The sequence below is a fragment of the Aythya ferina genome (assembly GCF_964211825.1).
Source record: "Aythya ferina genome assembly, chromosome: 3".
NCBI lineage: Eukaryota > Metazoa > Chordata > Aves > Anseriformes > Anatidae > Aythya > Aythya ferina.
The window spans coordinates 28,858,937-28,886,298 of NC_140298.1; the positions used below are offsets into that span (position 1 = coordinate 28,858,937).

General features: G+C 38.1%; 1 protein-coding gene across 2 annotated transcripts in view; it reads right to left on the minus strand.

Moving 5' to 3' along the window:
* Positions 1-9,254: 9,254 nt before the first annotated feature.
* The window catches only part of ADSS2 (adenylosuccinate synthase 2), a 35,352-nt gene continuing 17,244 nt past the window's right edge, over positions 9,255-27,362 (minus strand). For both annotated transcript variants that reach the window (XM_084513538.1, XM_084513539.1), the window contains exons 5-13: positions 25,298-25,364; positions 22,478-22,585; positions 22,168-22,249; positions 20,873-20,999; positions 17,848-18,002; positions 16,866-16,990; positions 15,774-15,871; positions 10,859-11,008; positions 9,255-10,089 (exon numbers count right to left, since the gene is read on the minus strand). In XM_084513538.1, the coding sequence (XP_084369664.1) occupies positions 10,037-10,089; positions 10,859-11,008; positions 15,774-15,871; positions 16,866-16,990; positions 17,848-18,002; positions 20,873-20,999; positions 22,168-22,249; positions 22,478-22,585; positions 25,298-25,364 (965 nt within the window). In that variant the 3' untranslated portion in view covers positions 9,255-10,036. The remainder of the gene's footprint in view (positions 10,090-10,858; positions 11,009-15,773; positions 15,872-16,865; positions 16,991-17,847; positions 18,003-20,872; positions 21,000-22,167; positions 22,250-22,477; positions 22,586-25,297; positions 25,365-27,362) is intronic.

Below are 27,362 nucleotides of genomic sequence, written 5' to 3' on the forward strand. Positions count from 1 at the left end.
GGGAACAGCAGGCTGAGGCCTCATGCCAGCCCAGCACGGAGCTGCCTGTTGCTTTTCTGGGCCTTCACAGAGCCACATCCACAGGGACCTCCTCGCCCCCTCGCTCATCCTCTGCCTGCTGAAGGGAACCAGGCTGGCACAGTCACAGGATGAAGATCAGGATGTTTTCTTCAAGTATTAGCAAGCCTCTGGTATCACCTCAACCGGCAACACGTTCCGGCTTGCAGGGTGCCTTCATGAGCAAGCGAGGAATGTGGTCTAGGTAGACCTGTGCTGGGGTAGGTGCAGAGTAGGAAAAGGGAAAAAAAATCACATCCCAGAAAGTGATTCACCATCAAAGCAGCAAAACGCATTCAGCAAGAGGCTGTTTCCATACAGATCACATTCTTCATACTGAAGTCAGCAACAGAAAAGAGAATACACTTCATAAAATGCAGGTGTTGCAAAGCTGAGAGGAGCTGCACGGATGCTAGAGAACAGGATAATGGTTCAAAATGGCTTCAACAAAGCAGAGAAATGGTCTGAGGAAAATAGGTGCAATGCAGAGAGGCTCTAGGCAAGGCTCTACATGTAAGCAAAAATAAAGTATTGACAGCAAATGCAAAATGGAATGAAATATAAATCAGCAAAGCTATGGCATTGGAAAGATGGAAAACATTGTGCTGGAATCCAAAAGTAGACTCCTTGATGCAAGATATGCAGTCATCTATCCATTCTCCTCAGTATTGCAAGCATCAGCGAACAAACTGACTTTTTTCAGGTCCCAACTCCCTAGTGACAGAGGAAAAACAAGGGAGTCACAAACAGGCTCAGATCTCCAAGCAAATAAGGAGAAAATTGGGATTGATCAGTCTGAGGAAAAAAAAAAATAATAATAATAATACCAGGACATAGCAAAAGGTTGAGAAAGGGGGAATAATGTATACTCCAAACACATAACAAACAGCAAGCTTAACGTGGCAGCAGGAAGGATCTGAGTGGATAGCAGGGGAAACTTTCTGATGGTAAAACAGAGGAGCAGATCCTCTGGGTGGTTGTAAAGTCTCACAGCAGGAGGTTACTCAAGTATCTGCCTGGCCCAGCAAAGGCAGAGTCCTCCCTCCCATCCCAGGCCCCCACTGACCAGAAGGCCCCTTGTGGCTCTTCCTGGTTCCAGGGTCTGTCCCAGGAGGCAAACAAAGCTCTTCCTTCTTCCCTGCTCCACTTTGATATCCTGAGTTCCCCCCCCTTTCACTGCTGAGATGCCGGTTGTAGCTCACATGACAGAAGGGTGCGTAAAAGAAGTTCCAGACTCAAACTACACCTACACCTTTAATTACGGAAAGCCTAAATAAAGCTTTACCTTCTGTCTACAGCAAGATGCACTGGAAGGTCTAAAATATATTACACACACACACACACAAAAAAAAAAAAAAAAAAAAAAAAAAAAAAAAAAAAAGTTTACCCCATATCCAGCCCTGAGCTCCGTGCTCCTTGTGTCAGTCCTTTTGTGTTTTCTCATCCTTTGAATTTATTAAATCTCCCTGCTGCCAGGAGGTGCTCCTACGCTCAGGCCTAGGAGTAAGGGACCAGAAGACACAACTACCTAGTTCACCGAAGCCCAGCAGCGCTCAGTGGTGGGTCGGGAGAACAGGGGCACAAGTTTCCACGAGGTTTGCTGGTAGACTAGACTTCCCCCTCCCCTGTCCAGCTCCCAGGGTCCTTAGACCCTCATCTGGAGGTATTCAAAAGATGCGTAGATGCAGTGCACAGGGTTTAGTGGTAGCCTTGACAGTGCCAGGTTAACGGTTGGACTTCATAACCTCAGAGGTCTCTTCCAACCTAAGTGACTCTGAGTCTGTGATTCTATGATCTTCAGTATGACAGCAGTCCTTCATTTTATTGTGCACATAGTCAACAACAACACTGCTAGCAAACTGGCTCCAGCAGCATTCAAAGACAAATCTGCAAAGCTGACAGTGCCAGGCCTAATCTCTTCACCCACAGCAGGACAGGATTCCCCTTTCAGCACCTGAAAGAAAAGAAGCATTACAAAGCCAGGCACAGTGAGGGAAAGGGCTTTGTTGCATCAGCTTCACAAGGGGAATGGAACCCGGGCAGGCAGCCCTGCCGCTGTGCCTAAAGGCTGTGCAGTGCCTGATTATCCCTCTGCGATTCATCTCATCCATAAACCTACGGTGTGTGAACTTGGGAAGGAAAGTTCACATGATAGCCTCGATCTTCACCCGATGTGTAAACTGAAATACCACTTGGGAAAATAAACTTTACTGGGATGGACTTTCTCGATTCTGGAAAGTGGAACGGATTTCATCCTGAAAAGGGGGATCATGTCCTTCAGTGTGCCATGTTAGATAAGTTTCAAGAACAGGATGAGGGCATTTTTAAATAGCTGCTCGTTATTTAACACGGGCAGGTAGGTTACAGGTGGGCCTACAATTTTAATTGTACGGCTTTGGCACTTGGATATATTGCTTTTCCCTGCCTGGCACAGGCTTCCTGCAGGCCTCTGCATGAATCACTTAACCTACCTAGGTTCTCTTGTTCCTGTTGTGCTTTACATGCCTGGTCTGCTCAGACCAAAGCCACGTTGCTCACAGTACATTGAGTTTAATGCATCATGTCTAAAAAGCTTTCAAGACCTGTAAGAGAAGCTATGCACGAAAAGTTAGAAAAGAAAGCTGTGACCTAGGCACTCACTTGGCAAATACTGAAAATGGTCCTGGCTGTGTCCAGGATGGAGGACAACTTTTGAGATGAGAGCCTTTAAAGCATACACCAAGAGACAGTGAACCCAAGGTCTGGAATGAAGATTGTCAGTTCTGTGGGACACAGTCACTGCCACTGGCAAGGTAACAGGGTTGGCAACCTGAGTAAATAATTCCTGTTGAAGGAAGCAGTGTGCAACTCCCCTCATTTCTCAAAGAGGAGCATATGAGCAATGCTTCCTACTAAAGTCACGGTAAGGGTAAAGCCGGAGAAGAATAATCACCCACGGGGAGGAGCCGGGGAAAGGAGAAGAATCTCTGTTGGTGCTGCTGACTATGATGAGGACAACAGTTGTGCAGAACTGGCTGACAGGGATATGGAAATGTTGGTAAATATAACAGTGATTCTCAACAGCTCATATTGTGTGTGAGTGTTGGAGTTGTCACTTTTGTATGTTGTATAGCTACATTTTCCAAGATTGACTGAAATTATCTAAAGCATGAAAATACATTCTTTTGTAGACTGATTTGGATAAGGGGTTTTTACACAGTGCTCCACAACTAAGTGGAAGACGCACTACTCTTAGTTTTAGGAAAAAAAAATCAAACTATGGACACATTCAAGGAGTTTCTAAGACAGCAGTGCCATAATACTATTCAAAACAATAGTCTGTGACTCTCATCTGTGCTGAGAACAGCTTTTAACTTAAAACTCCTCAAGCTACAATATTAATTCACACTGCAGTGAAGTAGTTGCCATGGAGTGGCCAAACCATAATTCACTGACTCTGATGGGCAACAAAATACAGAAAACATCTACTTTGTTTTCCAAATACTGGTGAGTCACTGTTTTATACGTATCAGCCAAATTTCATTCCTCAGGAGGTAGAGCAAATTACTACTTAATTGTGACAAATGAGCAGACCATCAGACCCACTGATCTAATGAATCAGTCTGCAAAGAAATTCTGCTTTGAGTCACAGAGCAGCACTGTTGTCCTGAATTATAAAGCACCATTTAAATACGTTAACTAGTTCCTGCATTTATTTCTATTTTAAGACCTGCTACTGATATTGTGCAACTCAGTCTACGAGCCTCAGAATCTCTACAAAAATGCAGCATTTTGCAGAACTTTACTTTTACACACATACATTGGTTCTTTTCTTCATTTCATGGGGGATTCCCAATAGGTATGCTATCCTGTAGTCCTTGGCTACCAAAAATAAGAGATGAGTACATTCAGCCATGTTAACAAGTCATTTTAGGTCTATCAGTAGCTCCTTAAAAAACAAAATTAACATTTTACATCATTGTTTGTAGGAATTTGTCATGTCGTACTCTGCAAACAAGCTAAGGGATCCTGCACCGATCTTTCCACCAGGGTAAGGCTCCTGAACCACACAGCACATGCACAGGCTCTCAGTTGTACAAGAAAACTGCTTGAGACTCTGCCTCCTCAGAAAGGTACTTTTTGTAAAGGCGTGCAGATGAATGTGCAAGCTCAGTTGTTTGTTTGTTTTTTCCAAAAGATGCAAGATTGTACCTTGTTATCAAAGTAATTCCCTTATTTCCTAGTAAGTGCAACACTAGCATAAAAATATTTCTTTGCTTATTCATAACTGCCACATAGACAATCTGCTTTTCCACAGAATGGGCGGGATCCTGCTCATACCACCACTATCTTCTGTTTGCTTGCTTTATCAGCTTAGTGGTTCGCCCTGGGAAGGATGCCTACGGATTCTACCCTGGGCAAGTAGGACAGGTCCACCAGGCACACACGTCCAGAGGACCTCCAGGGTAAGCTGGCGTGTCAGAGTAAAGCCATAGGTATTTTGGAATAAGCCTTTCCTGTTTACGCCTACTGTGGGCAACATCACAACAACTCTAATGATTTTTTATGACTTTGGCCTAAAAGAGGAACAAGAGAATCCAGGCAGAGTAAACCAAAATTACATCCAAAGGGGTTTTGGCCATACGAGAAGTGCTGCATGTCCTGAATTTATTATGTATCTGAGAATCCACGATAGAAATTGTTGGGTACTTTTCCCCCATAAAAATTTGTTTTACACACCAACTTCAAAACACGTATACACATTTTATTTTATTTTATTTTAAGTGTTGTAGGCTATTTCAATTCAGGAGTCAAGGCTTAAAAAAAAATCTAGTAATATTAAACTAATCCAGTTAGTTGCTTGCCTGCAAGATGCACAACCCTTATCATACTAATTACAAGTCAGATGGAGATAATAGAACAATACTGAATTATTAAGGTCTTACTGTACATTCTCAGGCTGTTAATATCTATTAGATTACAGCTGCATTATACTGAGTGCTCATTTCAGCAGGAGATTAGAAAGTACATTTATAATGCTGGCTACCCTTTGGGTGGATCATGGTATTTACATACCATATGTCAGCATGGTATTACAGAATGATTTATACTTTTTGCCTAGACCTTTCAGTAAACTGCAGCCAGCTCCAGTAAACTACAGAGCTGAAACTCCATTTCAACCTGACTTTGACAACGCAGCTCTCAGGAAGTACGTTCATTGTCAAAAAATAGTGAGAAAACCCGCCAGTGACTGGTACAATCAAACTTCATACAAGGCAGCATTTGACTTGCCCTATTTCAGTGCAGGTAAGTCGTCTATACTGTGCTGTACACATTACTTTTTTCTTGGCAAGAGGGGCATAAGACAAACAAGGGAGGTTCGCTCTGCTGTAAATGTTAACCAACTTAAATTGCATTGAGAAAAAAAGTGAATAGTGTTCTCTCACTTTTTTTCCCCCCCAAAAGAGAGCAGCCACCTATCCCCCAAAGCCATACACTCTTCACTACCAACACTTAAGTATCCTGGTTCCCTCTCTAATATACAGAAGGCAATCAAAGGATGAGAACAAGCAAGCTACTGATACTTGTGCATTTTCCTATTTAAAAATTATTAGTTAAACGTGCTGTACATGCCAGTAATATTTTAACTCTATGTATATCAGTACCTGGATGTATGAACAAATTGATTCATCACTGAAAAAATAAGGAGTAGTGTAAGAAAACACATTGATTTAATACATTTGATATAACAGTTCTAAAGCGGCAGTGAAGAGCATTAGGATTTAACTGAAAATTATCAGATTAAAGCTGTACTGAACATCTTTGAATGTGAAAGATATTCACAGGTGATATCAAAAGTAAGCTCATTGTGTACAATCACAGTTGCAACACTGACCAACAAAGAATGGTATAAAATTCTAAGTACCTGAAAATAATGTGTCATCCTTGTCTGTACGTATCTATGTGCAGCAGAGTACCTTGATTACATAAAATTGTTATACACCAGAAGAGATAAGCTTGATTATTATACTTCTGGGTATATTAAGATTCACTCTTTCAGAGACTAGGAGCAGTATGGGTGGGAGAAAACTCAGCGGATTGAGTTATCCCTCACCTTCGATCCAAACCATTTTGCCTTTCACTTTTTCTAAACCAGCTAAGCCTTTGATTACATTTCATTAGGGAAGCTGGTTGTGACAGCAACAGGAAACTATGATCTTTCTAATAGAAAGTAGATTTCCAGGACAATGATGGACAAAAGCAGCTGTCATGCATTACATCACCATGTCTGTCTGCCACTTTATCTGAAGGGTTTGTCCATTAGCTGCACACCAAAACCCAATTACACATGGAATACAAATGGAAAGGCTAAGCAGAAGCGTCCCCCACTTCCTCTCCCATTAGGTTAACAAAGCAGACTCGCTAAACCATAGGGACAGAAGGGTTACTAAATGCTGCAGTACAGCACTAGCCTGGGAGTATCACCACGTAAATATTAAGTGGAAGCAAGGACAGCATGAGATCAGAATACTTTTTCTGTCAGACTCCTTGTTAAGTCTACCAAGTCTGCCTCTCCTGAAAGCATCCCCTTAGCAGGAGGGGCATTTGGTTGAGAATCAGTTACTATCCTACACTACTGTCCTATCCCCTTACACACTAACAACAGAAGAGACTTCATAGAGGAAAGGAGTATACAGGAATGGCCTGAAAAATACAGACTTGCTTTTTTTCAATGGCAAGCTTAAGGACAGAGGTTGTGTCTTTTATTACAGTTCACTCATCTAGCCTGTGATAGACAATTGAAAGCCTATTGCTGGGGACTGGGGCAATTCCTTTGAGGCCAAAGGGCTCTTGACTTCACAAACAAGAAGTGCTGGGGGGAAGCAAAGCAGTGTATTTTGGCTTGAAAAGAAACTATAAAAACCTTCAGAGCCACTTAAACATTGCCACCAGTAAACACCCTGCTGTTGGTACAGCACTGGGCTGCTCTTCTTTTTCTTTCATGAAATGGCTCTCCCCTTGCTTCTGTTGTTGAACAAAACATGGCTTCAAGAGCAAACCATACAGTGCTTGAAAATATTCCTACCTTTTAGCTCTTGTTTCCACAGCATTCAGGCTGTGACCAGACATTTATCTCAGCTTGACCAAAAGACTTCTTTTCCCACATGTACAAATGAAAGAAGGGGTAGAAAAATAGCATTTGGAAGAAAAAAAGGCAAAAAATAGGCCAGGTTTAGCCATCCTATAACCTTATTTTTTTTTTTCGACATTAGGAGAGCAGCTGTGCAACAATCCAAGAGTTAACTCATAAGCAAACTTACGCAAAACAGGCAGAGACAACCTAATAAGCTTTACAGATACCAAGTTCCACCCAAAACTTAAAGAGAAAAACTCTGTGTTTCAGGTCATGAGAATAAATGCACACCAACAACAGATCCTGGACCACATACTGTCTGGACAAGTACTGGTCAGAGCATGCTTTCAACCTTCCAGGCCTGCATGTGAATGAAAGAGAAATCTCAGCTGAACTTAGAAGGGGAGCATAAATCACTCTTGCATCCAAGACAATTGTTTTGTTTCTTTAACTCCAGAAATACTTCATATAATTTTAGGACATAGCTATATGGCTTAGAAACCCTCTCACACCTGGGAATATGAATTCCTCAAAACAAGGGTAGTTCATACAATGGAGTTACAAAGGTATGAAAATTGAAACAGGCCTTAACTTTAAAGTTTCTGCTTACCAGAAGTGAGACAGTTAACAAGTAAGCCCTCTTTTATTTACTTGCTGCAGAAGCAAAGCATTCCCTCATTTTACCTGCTCCTTGAGCCAATGATGCCCCCATTCCTTGGGCTGGTAGTTTCACTGACAGCTCCTCCTACAGCTACATAGAAGACAAGAACACTTTGTAATTATTACCTATGGTTCACACTTCATGATTTATTCCATCTCCTAGAAAATACTGTGGGTTTTTTTGTTGTTGTTTTTTTTTTTTAATACATTCTAAATGAACTTTGTAAGTTATACGTAACAGTTCTTCTCCCACCACCCTTCTTTCTCATCACATATTTCAAATTTATGATTCGCTTTAGCTAGGGACAAATGTGATGGTTTTCTCCTAAACAATGAGGCTGAGAGCAAAACTAGGTCCCTATCCTCTCCCCTTCCAGAAAAAAAAAAAAAAGTATGAAGTTGGTCTTTTGTTGGTGGTGGTTTGTTGTGTTTTTGTTTTAAACTACTGAGAACGATGCTTGCATGCAGTGCTAATTCAAGGGTCTCTCAACATACCTGTTAATTTTCCAGAGTTTGTTATCCTCCTCTTTCCACATCAGGCCAGTAAAGTACCCACCCTGCTAACTGCTCTGTCACATGCAAACAATTTAACAGGAAAACACTCCCTACATGTCAGTAATTTTGCCCAACGCTCCTGTTCCTCCCCTTGTGATAAAGAATCCTATTTGATGCCACCTGAAAATATAAGCATTGTGCTGACCACCACAGAAGCAGAAATAATCCAATAAATCTACCCAACTTCAGACAACGTGTGGTTATCTAAGACATAACATGGAAGGCCCGATAGCTTTTATTTTACTTTAAAAGTTTCTTACATTCACCTGCACAGCTGAAATCTACTGAACTGCCCTGCCTTACCCTGACACAAACTTGGTTTTAGGAAAAGTAAATTTTATTTGGAGTGAAAAAGAAGCACATGAGTACCACAATATAATGTATAGAAACAAAGTCATTGTCAAAAAATCTGGAATAGGAATATGTAATCATGGGTTATTGCCAAAAAATCAGATTTTTTTTGTATTAAATCATAGCGGTTATAAATGAAAATCATTCTAGATTGTTTTACAACACTAATAAACCAAAATATGTCAATGTCATAAGGCAAATACTTGTTTTCCCTACATCTAAGGCAAATACATGGAATATTCTTTGTTATTTCTAAAGCATCTTCAACTTATAATTACAAAATTGTTTGTGCTTTGTTAGCTCTCCAGAGAAAGATCTTCTATAGGTTTTGTAAAAAGGAATTTAAAAGGGCATCAACACGTTAGACTTCTCACAAATAAAAGCTTAGTTTGCTGAAACTACAACAGCCTAACTGTAAGTATGTAACAGTTTCCTGAACCATGCACTTTGGAAGTAGAGAAGTACAGGGATTTTAAAATTAAAAAATAATTAAAAAAAGTAGTAACGTTATAAAACATTTAACTCAATATCAAAACTGTTCTTTAATAATCGCAAATGAACTTTTTACAATATCAATTTTCTAACTTTCTGGGCACACTTTGCAGTAAACATTTGAGTGTCCTCTGTGAGTTACAAAGAGTAAGTTTCCTGTGCTATACAGCTAAAAAAAAGCTGGACATTCTTAACAACTTGGCATCACACTTTTTTTTTTTAAAAAAAAAAAAAAAAAAAAAAAAAAACAGATCACACAATAATTTAGACAGCATTTATAGCATTACAAAATCAGAATCCCTCTCTTTAATCACTCACAAGAGCAGCCATAAGGAATACAACAGCTTTAGGAATACAAATAATGAGGATGTAAAACTATCTGTGCAAAACTGCATTATTTTACTGTCTAAAATTTCAGGGAAGTAACACCGCCAAAAGCAGAGAGAGGATAACAAAAGACAAACAGTCATGAAAGTAATGACACCTTAGATTTTCAAACAGGAATTACATTACGAAGTAAATATTAGGTATAGAAAAAAAAATCTGATGGCACCTTGAACAACAAATGACAACAAATGTCCTTGAATTTGCAGCTGAATAAGAACAGACACGGTTTCATGTTAAAGTCTCTTTCAGGAATAGCAATTGATTTAGGGGCATCAACTCTAGCATTTCTTTCCATGCAAAAAAAAAAAAAAAAAAAAAAAAAAATCTATCTTTCCAACATCTTTGCTTTGCGGGCTACCAATGCATTTAAGAATGAGCAGTCTTTTGAGGAGTGTGCTTTCTTCCATGCATCTGAAATCTTTAAAACAGCTGGATCATTGATTCCCTGGATTTCCCTACTCCAATCCATTTAACTGCAGGAGAGAAAAGCAAACTCGTATTATACATAATACAAAGCAAGATCACACTTTATCTTAAGGTAAGATACAAACTCAGGATCTTAAATACTTAAGAAAATAAACACTATAGTCTATGAAGAAAAATATTATACTATTGGTAGGTTACGAAACGATAGTTTTGTCTACTCTTCTTAAAGAAAGAATTCACAGGTAACTTAGAACAGTCAGTCTTCAGGCTCACATTATAAAAAAAAAACAAAAACACAACAACATTGACATCATAGGAAAAAAAAGACACAGAAACTGACAAAGAAGTAAAGATCTGCCTCATCTCATTCTCCCAGCTTTGGATGGATCACAAGACCAGGTTTATTAGGAAACTTAATTAGGAAACTTAAGAACAATGAGCAATTGTTAGCTTAGGACCTTTTTTTTTTTTTTATATTTAACATCACATAAACATACCAGTGGTCTCACTGACTTTTTTAATGGCAGCAGAACTAAACCCCTACTACACCCAACCTAAAAAACAGCTTCTTAAGCAATCTCTAAAAGTCTCAGTTGAAAAAGAGCTACAGTGTAAGCCAAGGAAAGGATGCATATTAAAATAATTCAACAGCCAAATCGATAAATAAAAAGTAAAATGGTAATTAAAAGTATCATCAGGTACATCAGACTAACTGTAGATACAAACCAATTTTTGATATTTTGCATGTTCAAGGCAGAGTGCATGAGAGAGAAGTTTTATGTAGCTGAAGAAAAAAAATAAATCTGCTTTACTTACCAGGAACACCCAACTCCCTTTCTATAAAGCGAACATAGTTTTGTGCATTTACAGGCAGCTCATCGAATGTCCTTGCATTTGATATGTCTGTACCCCATCCTGGGAGTGTCTCATACCGAACCTCTACTTTATTTAAGACTTCCTGGTTGGCTGAAAACCAAACAGAAACACGATATATCCACAAAGTTTATGTATTTTCTACCACTAAACACAGCTATAAGCTTTTTGGTTTTTTTTTCTTATACGAAGAGACCTTCTCAGAAGACAATACCAGCACCAGAGGTGCTAACTTGTACCTTTTTCTTAATATAAGTGGAGAAAATAAGCCCAAGCAACTATCAGGACTTAGACTTTAGGAATTCTTGTACAGTTTGTGGTTTAAGCAAAACATATCTGTGTGACTGTGAGTACTCTTCAGAAAGTTTAATTCTTTACAACGTTGATTCTTCTTGCTGTACAAATACAAAGATCCAACCCTCCCTTTGTGAAGGAATTTGGATGATGTGAAAACAAAATTATGTAACAGCTGGTAAGTACTAGACCGTTAAAATACATTTTACCATTGCACAGGAGTGTTCTTTTTATTAAACAGAGTCATAGCATGTCAAGAGCACATAGCATGTACTGTTTATACATAAAACTGTCATGCCCACAGAGCCTTTGCCCCAAAACTCTACTGCAGGCTTCTGTCTGCAGCCAGCTAAGCTCTTAAGGGCCTCAACTACAGAATACTGCAAGGAAGGCAGTTTGCCAACAAGGTATATATTACCAACCTTCTTCCTACAGCAGAGCCTGAAGCATTTACCTTGATCAGACACAGAATGAGTATCATCCTGTATTAAAGACAGCTTTTTTGTGTCTACCATGACAGTCAACAGTGTCAGATTTTGTCTACCAGGTCAGCTCTGTGACCTGAAGGTGGAGTGACACGTGATGTACGAACAGTAGCTGTTCCAGTTACTTCTCAGAATAGAAGCAATGACTCGTTTCCATTTTGCCCTTTATTTAATAACCTGCTATAATGATGTCCATCAATTCTGAATCCTGTGATGATCTCAAGCACTGGAAAAATACATTGTTCTGGAATCGAATCATTCCATTAATTTTCTGAACATTAATCTTGGAATGACATTGGGCAGCAAAACAAAAGCCTTAAACCCAAAGACAGGAAAAATGTATCAACAAGAAATGGAGGCTACTGGGCATTCTCGCCTTCCTGAAGACAACAGTGTTTTACCAACAGCATTGTAATTACTGTTACGTAGGCTCCATGTCTCAGATACCTGATCAAGTCACTACTGCAAAGACAGAAGACATCCAGTCCACCTGGGAGGGTGTTTGAGGTACAAAAGGCACAATGAAGGTGCACATAGAGAATCATAGCTAATCCTCCCGAGCGTGTGCTTAGCCGACAAGCTCAGGCTCAGCACATCGAACTATTTGTCCTGGTGCAGGTGAGAGCTCAACAGTAGGGATGTTGTAAACACAGCATTTATGAGCTAGGCATTTTGAGTACGGGTGGAAGAGGGCTATATTCTACTGACTTTGGAGCCAATAGTGAAGAAGTGCACAATTTTTGGACCAAGGTGTTTAAAGGTTAAGGCAAATGATTCTGAATCAATACTTGCTGCAATATGGTCAGCCCTGACAAGCAGGCAGGAATACTAAGGATGTTGGGTTGCAGAAGCCAAGAACAAGCACTTTCTTTTATGTCACGAGTAGTAACAATTGAGCTGCTGTCTGCTGACCAGGTAAATTGTAAGATAGCTATATTCAGAGTGCAAAACCACAAACTAACTTCCAGGCATTGCAGATGATCCAGAATAAGATGTCAGTCTTCCTCTAAGGAACAAAGAGTGACCAAACACCTAACCTTGAAAGTCTACAGACAGTTTGCCCTCTGATGATGATAACTGGGAGAAAGCTGAAAGCACTTAGAACTGAGTAGTCTAACCTTGCCTACAGACTTCCATTACTCTTTGTTCAATTCCTTACTTCCCCAAAAGACATGAAGAAAAAGACGTGATAAATTTGATGTTTCACGTGATTCTCTCATCTTGCTCCAGCAGGTGTGTTAACAGAAGATGTGTGGTAAAGATAAGACATGAAGTGAGCTCAGTGCAGGAACAGATACAGTAACCATCTAGATTTCTCTGATCTCTTCCCTGAGGGGATTTATCTTTCAGGCTCTCTGAAACATTGCTTATTAACAGCTGAATTGGATAATGGAGAGCACAGATATAATGACATCTGGTAGTCTGGTACTAGAATTTAGAGAAAGAGTGGTGTGATATTACTCCCAACACAAAAAGAATAGCTGGAATTTGGGATCTCAGCTTACAAGACTTCCAGAAACCAAACAGTTACATAGGTCAAACCAAAGATACATCTACTGGAAAGTGTCCAGAGGAGGGCTACGAGGATGGTGAAAGGCCTGGAGGGGAAGACGTACGAGGAACGGCTGAGGTCACTGGGCCTGTTCAGCCTGGAGAAGAGGAGGCTGAGGGGAGACCTCATCGCAGTCTACAACTTCCTCGTAAGGGGTTGTCAAGAGGCAGGAGACCTTTTCTCCATTAACACTAGTGACAGGACCCGCGGGAACGGGGTTAAGCTCAGGCAGGGGAAATTTAGGCTGGACGTCAGGAGGGTGTTCTTCACAGAGAGGGTGGTTGCACACTGGAACAGGCTCCCCAGGGAAGTGGTCACTGCACCGAGCCTGTCTGAATTTAAGAAGAGATTGGACTGTGAACTTAGGCACATGGTCTGAACTTTTGGGTAGACCTGTGCGGTGTCAAGAGTTGGACTTGATGATCCTTAAGGGTCCCTTCCAACTCAGGATATTCTATGATTCTATGATTCTATGATTCAGTGTCCTGGCTCTGTAATCAACAGTAAATGCCCAGGAAAAGAGCACAAGGAAAAGAAAAGAAGCAGACATGAAGTAAAGTTTCTGAGAAACACTCTTGCAACCTTCTAAGAACAAGAGGTTGTATCTGTGCCGAGATCAACCAATGCCTTGTACACGAGCAGGACTAGACTATGGCTTTCACATTGCTCTTAATCTGGATGATCTTTGAGATGGTAGGAACTTCCATCTTTCTTCCATAAGCGCATGGGAATGAAGTGGCCAGCTCCAAAGCAAAAGACTAGAGCCTCAGTGTTACCACCTGAGGTGAGCCGTAAATTTACAAAGCATGTTTAGTTCTTTCTTACCAGATTAGGACGTGTCCACAGAAAACGAAGCAAGATTCCTATGATTCTCAGATGCAGCAGGAAAAAGGAACAATATATGAAATACAGCATGATTTTCCTGAGATGCTGGGTACTCTGTGTGCTTCTAATTTAGAGACAGTTATTTCACAAGAAGGGTAAGTCAATAACATCTCCAAGAAAGTGGGAGGTAGGGATGAACAGAGAGATAAATAGCCTGCCAGTGAAAAGGTTCCCAGTCTAGAATTCTTCTAAATTAAATTCAAATAGTTAAAGTGGCAAGGTAAGAAATAAACCCCTCTCTGAGAACCTGCAGAACAAAGGGTAAAGAAAGTTTCATTTTGCTTTTTTTTTTTTTTTTTAAATGACGGGGCAGGAATAACAAGTAACCCTCAGGTTAGATGACAGTGCTACCACCGAAGTACTTGCGGAGTAGTCCTCAGTTCAAACATGCATTGTCCATTACATTCAAAGGGTATTTAAAGTGTACAGATGTCCTTACTATTCTGAAAAGGATATCAATCAAGCAATACTTGAGTTTTACAAGTAGAAAAGCATTCCCTGGTTTAGTGTAAGATGTGCAGTAAACTTCCTGAATAACAGTGCATGCCACAATGCTCAATATGCATTCACACTGTAGCTGACACGTTAGCTCAAAGATACTGGAGGGCCTACCAATTAGAGAATTTCCCCCAAGCACATGGAAAAAGAATTACAAGTTTTCCCCAGTAAACATGTTAATTTCAAGGACTACTGACAGATCACACTTATACCTTTGTGAGTCACATCTGAATCCTCCATAAACCCTGATGTGAGTTGCATTTGATTACTACATTTGGTATCACCTGCAAAAAAATTCTCTGCTGATGCTATCATATAAAACATTATAACCTGTGACCAGCCTCAAACCCTGATGTAGTAATGAAAACACGTCTATGCGCACATCAGAAAAACCAATCCTTAGTACTCGTTGATGTTCTTTTTCCTGGAGTATCTCTACAACAAACTGAAAAAGATGTGTTACCAATGAAAATGGTACTTTGAATACTTCAACTGCCAGATACATTTTGAGCACTGTCCTGCTTAGAGAGGAGCTATAGTTTCCATCATGCTAAACTGGTGTATGTTGGTCCTGCATTAGAAGGTACAGTCTTGTTTTCTCCTATGACAACTGCTCATTTCCTCCTTGCACCTTCTCCCCTCTCTTTTCCATGGTGCAGGTGTGCCTAGGTTTTGGCTGCTCTGTGATCCATTAAAGGGAACTGAATTGTTAGAAAAATAACACACACAGAGAAGTCTGGCTTTTCAAACACAGTTTCCTCATCTGGTTCACTGCACACCTAAATGAAGACTTGTCCTGCTAGAAAATGAGATGAACAGAGTACTGAGAATCAGACACTGGATCTACAGTACAAAACGAGAGCTTTGGATTTAGCTTGAAGGTAATGCAGGCTGTATTAAAATAATGGGATAAAGCAGATAACATTTACATTTAAGGAGTCAAGCTTTAGATAGCATTTTGCAGCTTTCTAGTAAACAAATGACACTGGTACAGGTGTGGCACAGAGTGCATCTCAGAAGACATTAATGGCTTGGTGGTGAAGTGACAAATTACTGTCATACATTTTACTTAAATGCATTTGACTTATTCTCATATCAGATAACAATTTTAAATTTTGGTGAAGTGTAAAATAAGTAGTCTTACCAGGAAAATGAGGTATGATTTCACCATCTAGTTTGTATGCAACACCAACTTTGATTTCTGAAAATATATCCAAGATATCCAATTTGGTAAGAGCCAATCTGTAAAGAAACATTACTCCGTTTAAACATGTTTTTAACAACTCTCAACTTTGATCATATTTTAAAGATACAGGAAAAAATGGATTCTGCACTTTGCATACACTACAATTAATCATCTTTCCTTAGCAAAATGGCCTCTGACACTATTCCATTTATTTTGTGACTTTAAAAAAACAGCTTTTTTGTTGCGTGCTTAGATCTAATACTAGAAAAGGGCAAAATTCAAATAACAAGTATTCTTCAATTAAAATAATTGGTCTACAGTTTTAAGTGGTAGAATTCTAACTGGCCAGAGTGCTGCCAAGATACTTTATGCCCATTCATTTGACATGGTTACACAGCACAATGCCTGTTGCTGTCTGTTCTTGTCCTTTGCCAAATGTTTCTGTCCTTATAGTGAAGACAACAAAATAAGGAAGTACTGGCTCTGTAAATATCCAGTTTCATAACCAAAGCGTATTATTTTAAATACAAAGCACAAGGGACAAAAAAAGCAAGACAATTTAAGTAAAGGACGTGTTTAAACAAGTTGATCTACTAGAATTTCATACCAATTTTGTTTCACATCCCCATTTTTCATTTTAATGAAAATCCCAAGTTGTATACATGTTTTCTACACTTACATATACTGCTAAAGATACCAATAGGTTCCATCTCTCTTTCTTTGAAAATAAACCACGAACCCCACAAACTATAATATGTTTTAAGGCCCTTGTGATGCATTTGATTTGGTTTGGTGGGATGGCAAAGAGAATAACACAGCTTGAAGCATCAAATACTATGAGATGTAAGCATTTCTACAATATAATAGGAAAAAAAAGGATATGAAGACATATATAAAAACTAACTTCCAAGAAAAGGGATAATTAATTTATGAAAATATCAAAACAATAAATCAGTACTAACAGTCTGTTGCTTACTACCACATGTACAATTTAATCTGTAGCGTATCATGATTTTATGTCAAGTTGCCAACAAAGCTGAGAAAACTTACGCAGTAAATCCATTAATCATATAGGCATATCGGAGCAGCACAAGGTCCAGCCAGCCACATCTTCTCTTTCTACCAGTGGTAACACCATACTCTTTACCTCGTATTTGCAGCAATTCTCCAGTTTCCTAGCAAAGAGTAGTACTATTACGTGAGCCTTTTTTCATTTGCAGTAAGTATATATCATGTATTTTAACACCATTTTACAATACTGTAAAGTACCTTAAAACTTCTTCCTCCTATTTTTTTTTTTTTTTTTTTTACAACATTGTATATAGAGATGAAAACAGAAAAAGTTCTATTTCTAGTTCAAGAGAATGCTATCTGAGCAAGTCTCTGAAAATTTGTTCCTGCTTTAGCCTTCTATTCCACAAGGAGATCTGAGAAGCTGACGATCAGATTTGGCAGTCCTGTAAACTCAGTTTAGAATGACAGAATCATTGTATAGTTTTGGTTGGAAGGGACCTTACAGATCACCCAATTCCAACCCCTGCCATGGGCACTGACACCTCCCACCAGACCAGGCTGCCCAAAGCCCCATCCAGCCTGGCCTTGAACACCTCGAGGGATGGGGCATCCACAGCTTCTCTGGGCAACATGTTCCTGTGACTCACCACCCTCCAAGTGAAAAAACTTTACAGACTTTGGACTCCTTCATTAATGTTCTCAAAAAACAGCTCTGAACACTTTCTGCCATGTCCAGAAACTGAACAAAGATATGTTAGAGTTCTTTGCAATTCAGACTATTCTTAATATTCTACCACAAACAACATGGAAATCACTTTACTTGCTGGTGAAGACACACGCAGGAATCCTAGCCACAATAACAATCAGCAGGAATAAACAAATAATAGAACTGGAGGGATGAAATATCCTAACACATTGTCTTCTATTCACACTTAACCAGCAATACTGATTTAACGTAAGACACACACTGAGTTATTTCACCCAGTTACAGATCACGTCTAGGGCAGTTAGTGCTCACATTATTTTGTTCTGTAGGAAAGGCACCGATTCCAACTCTAGTTGTGTATGCTTTCACAACTCCATACACTTCCCCGACATTCTGTGGTGGCATGCCCAGACCCGTGCAAACACCACCAACTGTGCAGTTCGATGAAGTCACAAAAGGATACGTGCCTATTTAGAAATAAAATGGGGGGAGGGGATGTGTTAAAATCACTTTTTAAAAACAGTTTTTAAAACTACTAAAAAAAATCTAACCTGGTAAGGATCACTACTAAATTGCACTTACCTAGATTTTATAACACTAAAAACCAAAACCAACTACACAATAATTGTATTTTGAGGTCACAGATTTAATAAGCTCCTAGATCTTACATACAATGTCTGATCCCCTTCTTTACTAAAACAATAGAAATCTTACCACTTCACCTGCAAAATTTGATGACGTAACAATTCCAAATGACCATACCAGTCAAGAATTGGAATGAGACACCAGGAAACCATACCTCATATTATACAAAATACATTCACTGACAGAACAATATAAGAATTTGGAAGGACACCCTTAAGGAAATTATATTAGGAAATTAGAAAATATGGATTTACCATTTTCTATTTTCGAAGGAAAAATAATGAGTTGTACAAACTGGTCAATGTGATATAACAGTAAGAAATCACAAAGAAATGTAAATGTAGAAGTTTGGAAAATGTAGAATTTTGCTTACCAAATTACTTGAAAAAATTGATTGCCACAACTAACGTTCAAAAAAATTAACAGAAGACACGTGAAAAAAAATACAAACCAAACAAAAAAAGCATGGCACAACTCCTACAATATAACCCAGTTCACTAATGATGAGAGTTTGCCTCTGGTTAAATACTCAGCTGTCACTTAAAGAGCAGCCTGGACATCAAAGATCGCTAAACTTCCTGTAAAATCTTCAGTTTTGCACCACTTTTTTTTTTTTTGTTAAACATTGGAAGATGAAACAGTATGCTAATCTTTAGTTGATTTGAATCATGAACAAATGTTTCAGCCACACAGTAACTACAAGTGAAAGTTTTCTACCTTGTGCTTCATATTTTTATTTTTTGGTCTAAGAGTCAAGAGATTGGTAAAAGAGCAACAGTCAAGGCAAAAATACAGCAGTACAGAAAATGGAAGCAGTTAAAGACCGTTAAGTGAGGCTTTGCAGACTTGGCGAAGTTATCTGTGGCTTTTTTGCTTAACTCAAATCTCTAGAGAAAGACACAGGTTTACCTGTGTAACATGTTACATATATAAGTGCTGTTTGCAAGCACTAATTAAGTCTTCATCTTTTTTTGTGACAGCTCAGCTGAGGTTCTCTTTAGTAGCAGGTAGTATAGCTAAGGGATGTCACAAATGCAGTCAATGAGATAGCTCTTTCTTATTCTCAGCTCCCCGCAAGGTGAACTGACAGTGGTTTACCCTCATTCACTATTTAAAAAGACAGAAAACTAGATGCACAGTCAGGGAGATGTGTGGAAGCCTCACTACACGCTCCAGAGAAGCAACACGGAATGCAAGACTTAACCAACTTCAGTGCCCACAGACACACACACACTAATAAAATTTACTTCTGTATCAGACCAGAAGCTATATGTATCTGTGCAACAAGGCACAGAAAATAGCCTCTTTCAGAACACTGAATCAAATTTGGTATCGTCAAATCTTTTGAGCAGGACTTGCCGTTGTCACCTAAGTGTCCAACCAGCTGACAGTATCTACCTAAAGGAGAACAGAGATTCTCCTATCAATCTGTTTCTCACAGCACGGGCAGGAAAAAAAAAATCTAAGTGACACAGAGATCTGTCAATATTACAGACATACCTGATGATTTTCAGACACGATCTGCATTTCCTGTGCTTATATGAAAACCAAAATTCTTAATACTTAAAAAAACAACACCCAAACCCTAGAGTTTATTGCAAATACCAGTTTTGTATCAAACACTTCCCTGTAAAAGCCTATTCAAAGACTTCTTTCTTCTGACTTGCTAAAACTTTCTTCCAGCATTCAGATTATCATGGGAAAACTGTGCTTACATTTACAAGGGATATTCTTAGATAAATCTTCCTCTTAAAGTAAAAAAGATTTTCACGCTTGTTTTGTTTGAAAGTGCCCAGTGTCAGAACTCCAATCAGCTGAACACAGAGCCCATGCCAATTTCATATTCGTTTGACAGTATTACTTACAGGCTTTTATCTCAGGCATAAGCATCTTTGTAAAAAGAAAAATGATGCAGTTGCATGCTAGTGAGACTGAAGAAAAATGTCACAAAATGCAGCAGCCTATCATATAGTTTGCTTGTGCCTACATAAAGGTAGAATAATGTCTGTCATACAGTTTGCTTATGCCTACATAAAGGTAGAATAATGTCTGTCCTTACAATATGGTAAGGAATACAGTAATCTCACAATACAAAAGGTGTTTCTATCAAGAAGCTTCTCACTTTATTAGCAAAATTAGTGTTAGTTACCACTTATAGTTTCAAATTGTTTGGGATAACCTTTTCATTCTTACCTCAGTAACAATCCAGATTCCTGGTTCATTCTTTGTGTTGTAAATCAGTGAAACATTGTTAAACAGAGAGTTGAAAAATGCAGTATGACTCTTCAAAAGTCGGTATTTTGTGCATATACTTTGCCTCTCTGCTATGGAGTATTAAAAAGCTTTCCACCTTCCTTAAATGTTTTCCCAAGATCTATACAGCTGCAAACTACTCCATGTGAAACATATATGCTGAAGTAATAGTTACACTCTATTTAAGAAGAGAAGTTTAATCACCTAATCCTTCCTGTCATTGAAAAGATTGATGTTGGGAGAATCTTAAGCTTTTTCAAAGTATGTAGTTAAAAACATTGCTTTCTCCTGTCAATAATTTGCTAACAATAGATGGAACTGTTCTTCCAGAATAGAAAACAATTATTCCATTAGAACAGCTATGCACAGAAGAGCTTATATTGAATTCTTTCACAAAATAAATATATAGCAACCTGTTTCTCATTAAGGCTATACCTACCAAAATCTATGTCCAACAGTGCTGCATTTGCACCTTCTACTAAGATCTTCTTTGGTGGTCCATGTAAAGCTTCATACATGAAATAGACACCATCTCTTACCATTGGTTTTATTTTTTCCATGTAGGCCTAAATAACAAAAGAGTAGCTTAGCTTACAGTACAATTTCATTATAGTAATGCTAGCTCAGAGTGCAAGTGCTCATATTTACGCTATTAATCCTTTTCAAAAGTAAAAGCAAACGTAAAGAAATGCCATAATACATGATCAAGGGAAGGAAGAACATCATACGCAGATTTACATAGTACGTATGTAACAGAAACTGAATTAGGTCTACGTATTGATAGAAATACTTCAGTTCAGCATGTGTAATGGATACCATTTAAGGTGAACCAAGCAGAAGTTCGATGAACTCCCACTACTCCATTCTAGAATTGGCAAACTAAGTAAAGCAGCAACTAAAGATATGAGAAGTATGATTTTTTTTGGACTGATTTTCTAAAAGAATTAGAAATGTATAACCGTGCATGCCCTCCTCTGTGCCACACATACTCCACTTTTTTTTTTTTTAACCCATTTGTCAAATTTGGTTGAGGTTTTCTAAGGGGTAAAAAAGAAGTCTCAGACAACTAGACTTCTATAAAACAAAAAAAAAATAATAAAAAATAAAGGTTGAATAAGGGTAAGATAAATAAGAATGCAGCTGTACTGTGAAATTGTACTGCTAGGCATAAAGGAATCAACACTAGGGAGAACCCTCATAAGTGTAGCCCAGTTGCTGGGGGCTGAGGGATCAAATTAAATTTTGTATTTAACCACAAGAATAGTTTGCTGGCAATCAGGCTTCATTACTTCTGCTGTTATCAACTTACAGTCCAACAACATGCAAAAAAATGTTTTTTCCTTAAGGCTTTATCACACAGAATAGTAATTTACTTCAGTGCTTAAGGTTCTAACACAAGGAAATCATATTCCACATTACAATGAAGATATGCCTTCCCCAACTATAGTCTTGATGCTTTTGTTGTTTGTTTTTTCTAGCCAGTAAGTCAGAAATAATTCTCTGTATGTAAGATCTTTTGTTAAAGTCTACAGTAGTTTTCTTGTAACCAAGTTTTTAAATGCTGCATAAAGAGGAAAAGGTGTTTTTAAGGATGCTAGCAGACTTGATACATATCAATTTCCCATTATTAAGTTCCCACTCTTCACAGAAGTATGACAGTCAATCACCTTGAGATTTACATATCAGTAGCTCTGAACAGTGATTACATCATTTAAAAGACAGAAGCAGGCTTACCTTGAGCTTTTTCAATTCCCCTTCAATATCTATCTCTAAGGTAGGATATATCGCTTTGTACTGATTGGCTAACACTTTGAACCTGGAAGACAAAAATTCATTAAAGTTTGTTTTATTTGTTTCCTTTCTCTCACCTCCACCAACCTTGCAATCTACTGATAATGTATTTATAATTACTTTACAATTAAATATTTTTAAGCAGACCAAGAAATCAAAAAAATTAACAGCAACCAGCTTTAACTGTTTCCATGGGGACACACCCAGATATTGAAAACTATGCTCGAAACTTGCATTAAAGGACAAAAATTACCTTTCAGAAAACTCATCAAAATCAGAGACAAGATCACACATCCTGAGGCCGCTTCGTGCTGCTTTTGAAGAATATACTGGACCAATTCCTTTTTTGGTAGTTCCCAAACTTTAAAAAGATAATAACAGGAGTTACTATTGATATACAACTAAGGTGTTTTTTTCTTTAAAGCTAATACATTCTTACCATAAAGTGAAATGCCGTTATTGCAAACCTCGTTTTAAACATTCAAATACATGTTTCTTTTGGTACATAACTTAGTTTCAGAACATCACCGTTTATAGACATAAATATATTCATCTTCTACATACTTCTGTTTTTAGACCAGTAACTTTTTATACTTCAATGAATCTTATTTGCTTATTTGAACACAAATCCCAACTTTTCTACTTAAGAAACTGAATGCTAAAACAATACCCTTCAATACTATGAACTGAAACTAACCATACACCTTCCTAAAAACACATTTCATGAAGAGCTGAAAAAAATATAACCAGCATGGATTTCAGATTTGTGAGAAATATTTCATTTAATAGTAAAAGCTTCCAATGGAGCCAGAAAACCAAATACTGCCAAGTATCTAAGTAACACTGATGCCCAAAACACTGTACATACAAAACGGTTGAAAAGATTTTCCCTGTAGCTGATTCTGAAAACCGAGATTATTGTTCTCACTCTTACCTAACAATACTTCCTGAAGAACCTATAGCTTAAAACCTAAAGCAATCCTTTCTAGCTTAAGTCAGCGACATCGTAAGACACGGTTTGCCTGCACTGACTTTAAGCCAGTCAAGTACAGGTAGACCTGAACTTGTTCAGAAGCATGACACCATATTTAACAAAGCTGGTTAGCTTAATGTGAGCAACAGTTTCATATCAATCAAATGATAATCTGAAAGACTGCAAAGTAACTCCTTTGCCATGTACCATTACAAGGACTAGAGCTAATACTTTTTAATATATTTTAGTTCTTACTGTTGAATATTAAATGGGTCTTTTCAGCTGATACTGGTAGAGCAAGAATGTCAAACTTAAATTTGATTTCTTTAAATTGTCTTGGAAGTATCATACCATAACTCAATTCAAGAGGGATTCTATTTCAAATAGAAGATACAGGCTAATCCCAAGGTCATATCTAAACTTCATATTAGAATGCATCAGTTGATATGCAAGGGAACTGAAATACAGTTCATGATCAGTACTTAAGTCATTTTAACCAGACCATAACAAGTTTGGAGTAGATTCAAAACAATAATCTTGGAAAAGGTAAAACAAATGTTCCAATTAGACTGATGGCAGGGTGTGGTACGTTTGTCTCAGTCTGAAACGAAAGCATGGTAACCAACCTCCTGTAATAAAGTATCATGTAACCAAACCAGGAGGTTGTGGCTTAAATAATTGACTCTAGCCTCCATCCCTATTCATACTCTTCCCAGATAATTTTTTTAAGAGGCTTTAGCTTCTATTTATTAGGACATGCCAATTCATAAAAGAATTAAGTTGTCAAAAGGTTGTATTTCTGGTTGTTAGAACAATTGTATAAGCATAATATACTTCTGTATTAGATTACCTTTTTCTATAACCTTTCTGCAAGGGAAGCTATAGAACCCTCACTTGTGATTGGCTTTGAGCTACATTTGAACAGGTGAAAGTACTCAGTTAAAAATTAACTTACTATTTGTAACGATCAGCTTTGAAGTGTTTTGATACTAAACATACAAAACAAGTTTAATATAAAATGCAATACAGAGTCAAATCTACAGTTAGACATACTAGCAAGCCATTTCAAGCGTTCCCCCCCCCCCCCTCACACTACCAGGAGTCTTTTGATAATCAGTTTCTGACATCTCATGCTTCGCCAATCCTCAGTAGTACTTCCTCCTAAATACTAAGGCTATCTAAGTCACTGTAGTGGGGGAAGTAAATAGATTAATGCTTTTAATCCACTGGCAGTTTTAACAAGCTTGAGAACTGTATGATCGTCGCAGAACATCAGGATCATAATAATCCCTACAGAAAGAATAATTACAGCACTTTTAAGAGGGTCTTAAATTTCTTAGCTTTGAATGTAACTTTCTGGTGTAGCAGGGTTCTTTAGATCAGATGAAAGCAGGAATTTTTTAATTGGGCTTTCCCTTACAATTTTGAGCGTTAACTAATGAAATAGTAGTTCCATCCTACAAGAAGCTCAGATAGCATTTTTCAATCACAACTATTGCCACAGAGCTATTTTAGCTCACACTCCCCAAGCATTCCTCAAAATAATGCTGATAAAACAGTACTGGCTCGTTAGAAATGCACACACATTCTACCTGTTTTCTTTTTAATTCCTAAGAGAACAGGTACCAAGACAGCTGGTACAGCACAGTCAAGTGTGAAAATGACTGAATGCAAAAACAATTGACAAGTTAACATACAATAGCAACCTGGATGAAGATATGCCCAGAAAAGACACTCTTAAAGGCTACTGTCATGGATGAAGACATTTTAGACTTCTCAGTAAGGAAGACTGAATTACTTTTCATCCATGATACAAAGATACTTTCGGTAAACAATTAAAACATGAAGAAGCAGGAACCCTTTTTGTAAGGCAAATTAAGAACCAGGAACTTTTCCTTAAGGCAAGCTATCAAGCTAAAACCCTTTCATTATACAGCATTTTGCTAGCCACTGGAGTACGAAATTGGAAGTGATCCCGAACACTCCACATTACAGACTTACAGGGATAATCAATACATTTTTAAGTTCAATGACAATCAATAATGGAAATCCAACACAGCAACTCATGCTTGTACTAAGCCATCCATTAAAACTACATACTTCTTTCCTGCTTGTTCTTGCCTTTGTTGTTCTTGGATGCCATCAGCAGCTTGGTGGAAATCAAATACTAAAAAAAAAAAATTGCATAAACTGACATTTCGCATGAAACAAATGGCCATATCAGTAATGATTTTTTCAAATCAATTTTAGTCCAGTTTATCAACCTGGGAAAAAACATGCACATACAGGAGAGGGAAATAAAATGACAAGAGCTTTTTCTCTTCTTTTACAAGATAGCCCCCCCATCCCTTCCAAAGTTCAGCAGTTGTACACACACCTTCCATAGAAAAACTAAGACATTACAGTCTTCTAGTGTCCCAAAAGAATGTATGGACAAGAAGCAAAGAAAACATGTAGTTGAAAGAAATCCTGGAAAACAGGTTACGGTAAGAAGTCATAATGTTGAAATTTAAGGTGGAGACTTTAAGTAAACATTCTCATTCATTCTGAAGATTTCTTAGACCATTTTAATTTTAGCAAGACAGCATCAATGGAAATGCATTTGGAAATAAAAGAAACTCCCATAAACGTTACCCATGGAAAGGATGCAATTGTTACCTGAAGAGAACAGAAGTCATTTTCACAAGCCCTGATTTATTTTAAGTATTACATATTATTAACAACAGAGATTATGCAAAATACTCCTTCCATTGATTCTTTGTCCACCATAAAGGCAAAAAAATAAACGTGACAGATTCATGGCAAATATGAACATAGGCAACACTTTGCAATTCAACAGATACTAACTTATTTTTCTTCAGCACTATGTCCTCAAAGTGAAGTAATTAAGCTACTCTTTACAAGGATAAGATTGAAAACTTGTAAGAAACCTACTGATTTAAAAGTGTTCATGTTTCACTAGTATGAGCGATTTTCCTCATCCTCCTTACCAAGTTACTTTTGTATTTACTTCCACACATTCCCATAATTCAAGGACTAGATCATCCCCAGCAGCTTGAACCTATTGTTAGTTGATCATTTGTTACAGACTAATAGTTCACAGACTGAACACCCATTTTAGCAAAGGCATTTGTAATGGCAACAGACCTCCAGACCGCCCTCAAAACTTTCTAAACAGAAGCATTTTGGAAGTCCATTTATGTTGACAGGTTGAACAATTATGGGAGGCAGTCGATAACTGGTCCTTTTTTTTTTTTTTTTTTTTTTACTCAGGACCTGTTTATCCATGAAAATTTCACAGTATTGCCATTGCAACGTAATAATTACAGAACAGCTTCTCTAAGCAACTTCCAAATAACTGGAATCACCTACAGTGATTCTACTCTCAAAAGGATTTTAGTAACTTAGGAACAGTTACTCAACTGTTTCAAATGCAGAGTAATTACATCAAAGTAAAAGCATATTTATTCTGAAATAACATGTTCACTGACTAAGCTACTCCTGATTTCCAGATGTGGTAACACACAAACAACAACAAGAAGAAAATGCATTTTTCCCCCATGTCATAAGCTTTTATCTGATAAAGACCTGAAAAGTTTGCATCTTGATATGACTACCACAGCAGCAATAATTCTATTTCCTAATACATCCAGTTACGTAACCATTATGCCACATATCTAATTTAAAGGAGGAAATTAAGTAATAAAGATGGCCTAGGAGAGATATAGCCTTTAGCACTGAAGTTCTGTTTTCGTGGTTTGGACTCTCAACATTCTACTCCATGCTCTGAACTGAAGCATTTTCTGGAACATAAGTTGGAACCAAACCTTGATTGATGAACTCCCTCTGAGAGATGGAAAACCATTCTCTTAATTCCTACAGAGCCCTTCCCATACAGTCTCTTTTCTGAAGTACTTGGCATTTTAGTTGTTAGGGAGCTCATTAATTTGAAAGTCACACCCACTCACACGGTTTCACACCAGAAAAGTTGCTCTATTTCAGGAAAGAAAAGCAAAACTGCTTTTACACCGAAAAGGGAAATGAATCCTTCAGTGAATTAACTTCTGAACTGCTTTTTGACTGCTTCTCACATCTTACCTTCAGCTTGGAAATTGAGCCTGCTTTCCTGAGTAAGGTACGCTTACAGAGGGGGATTAAGAACTCA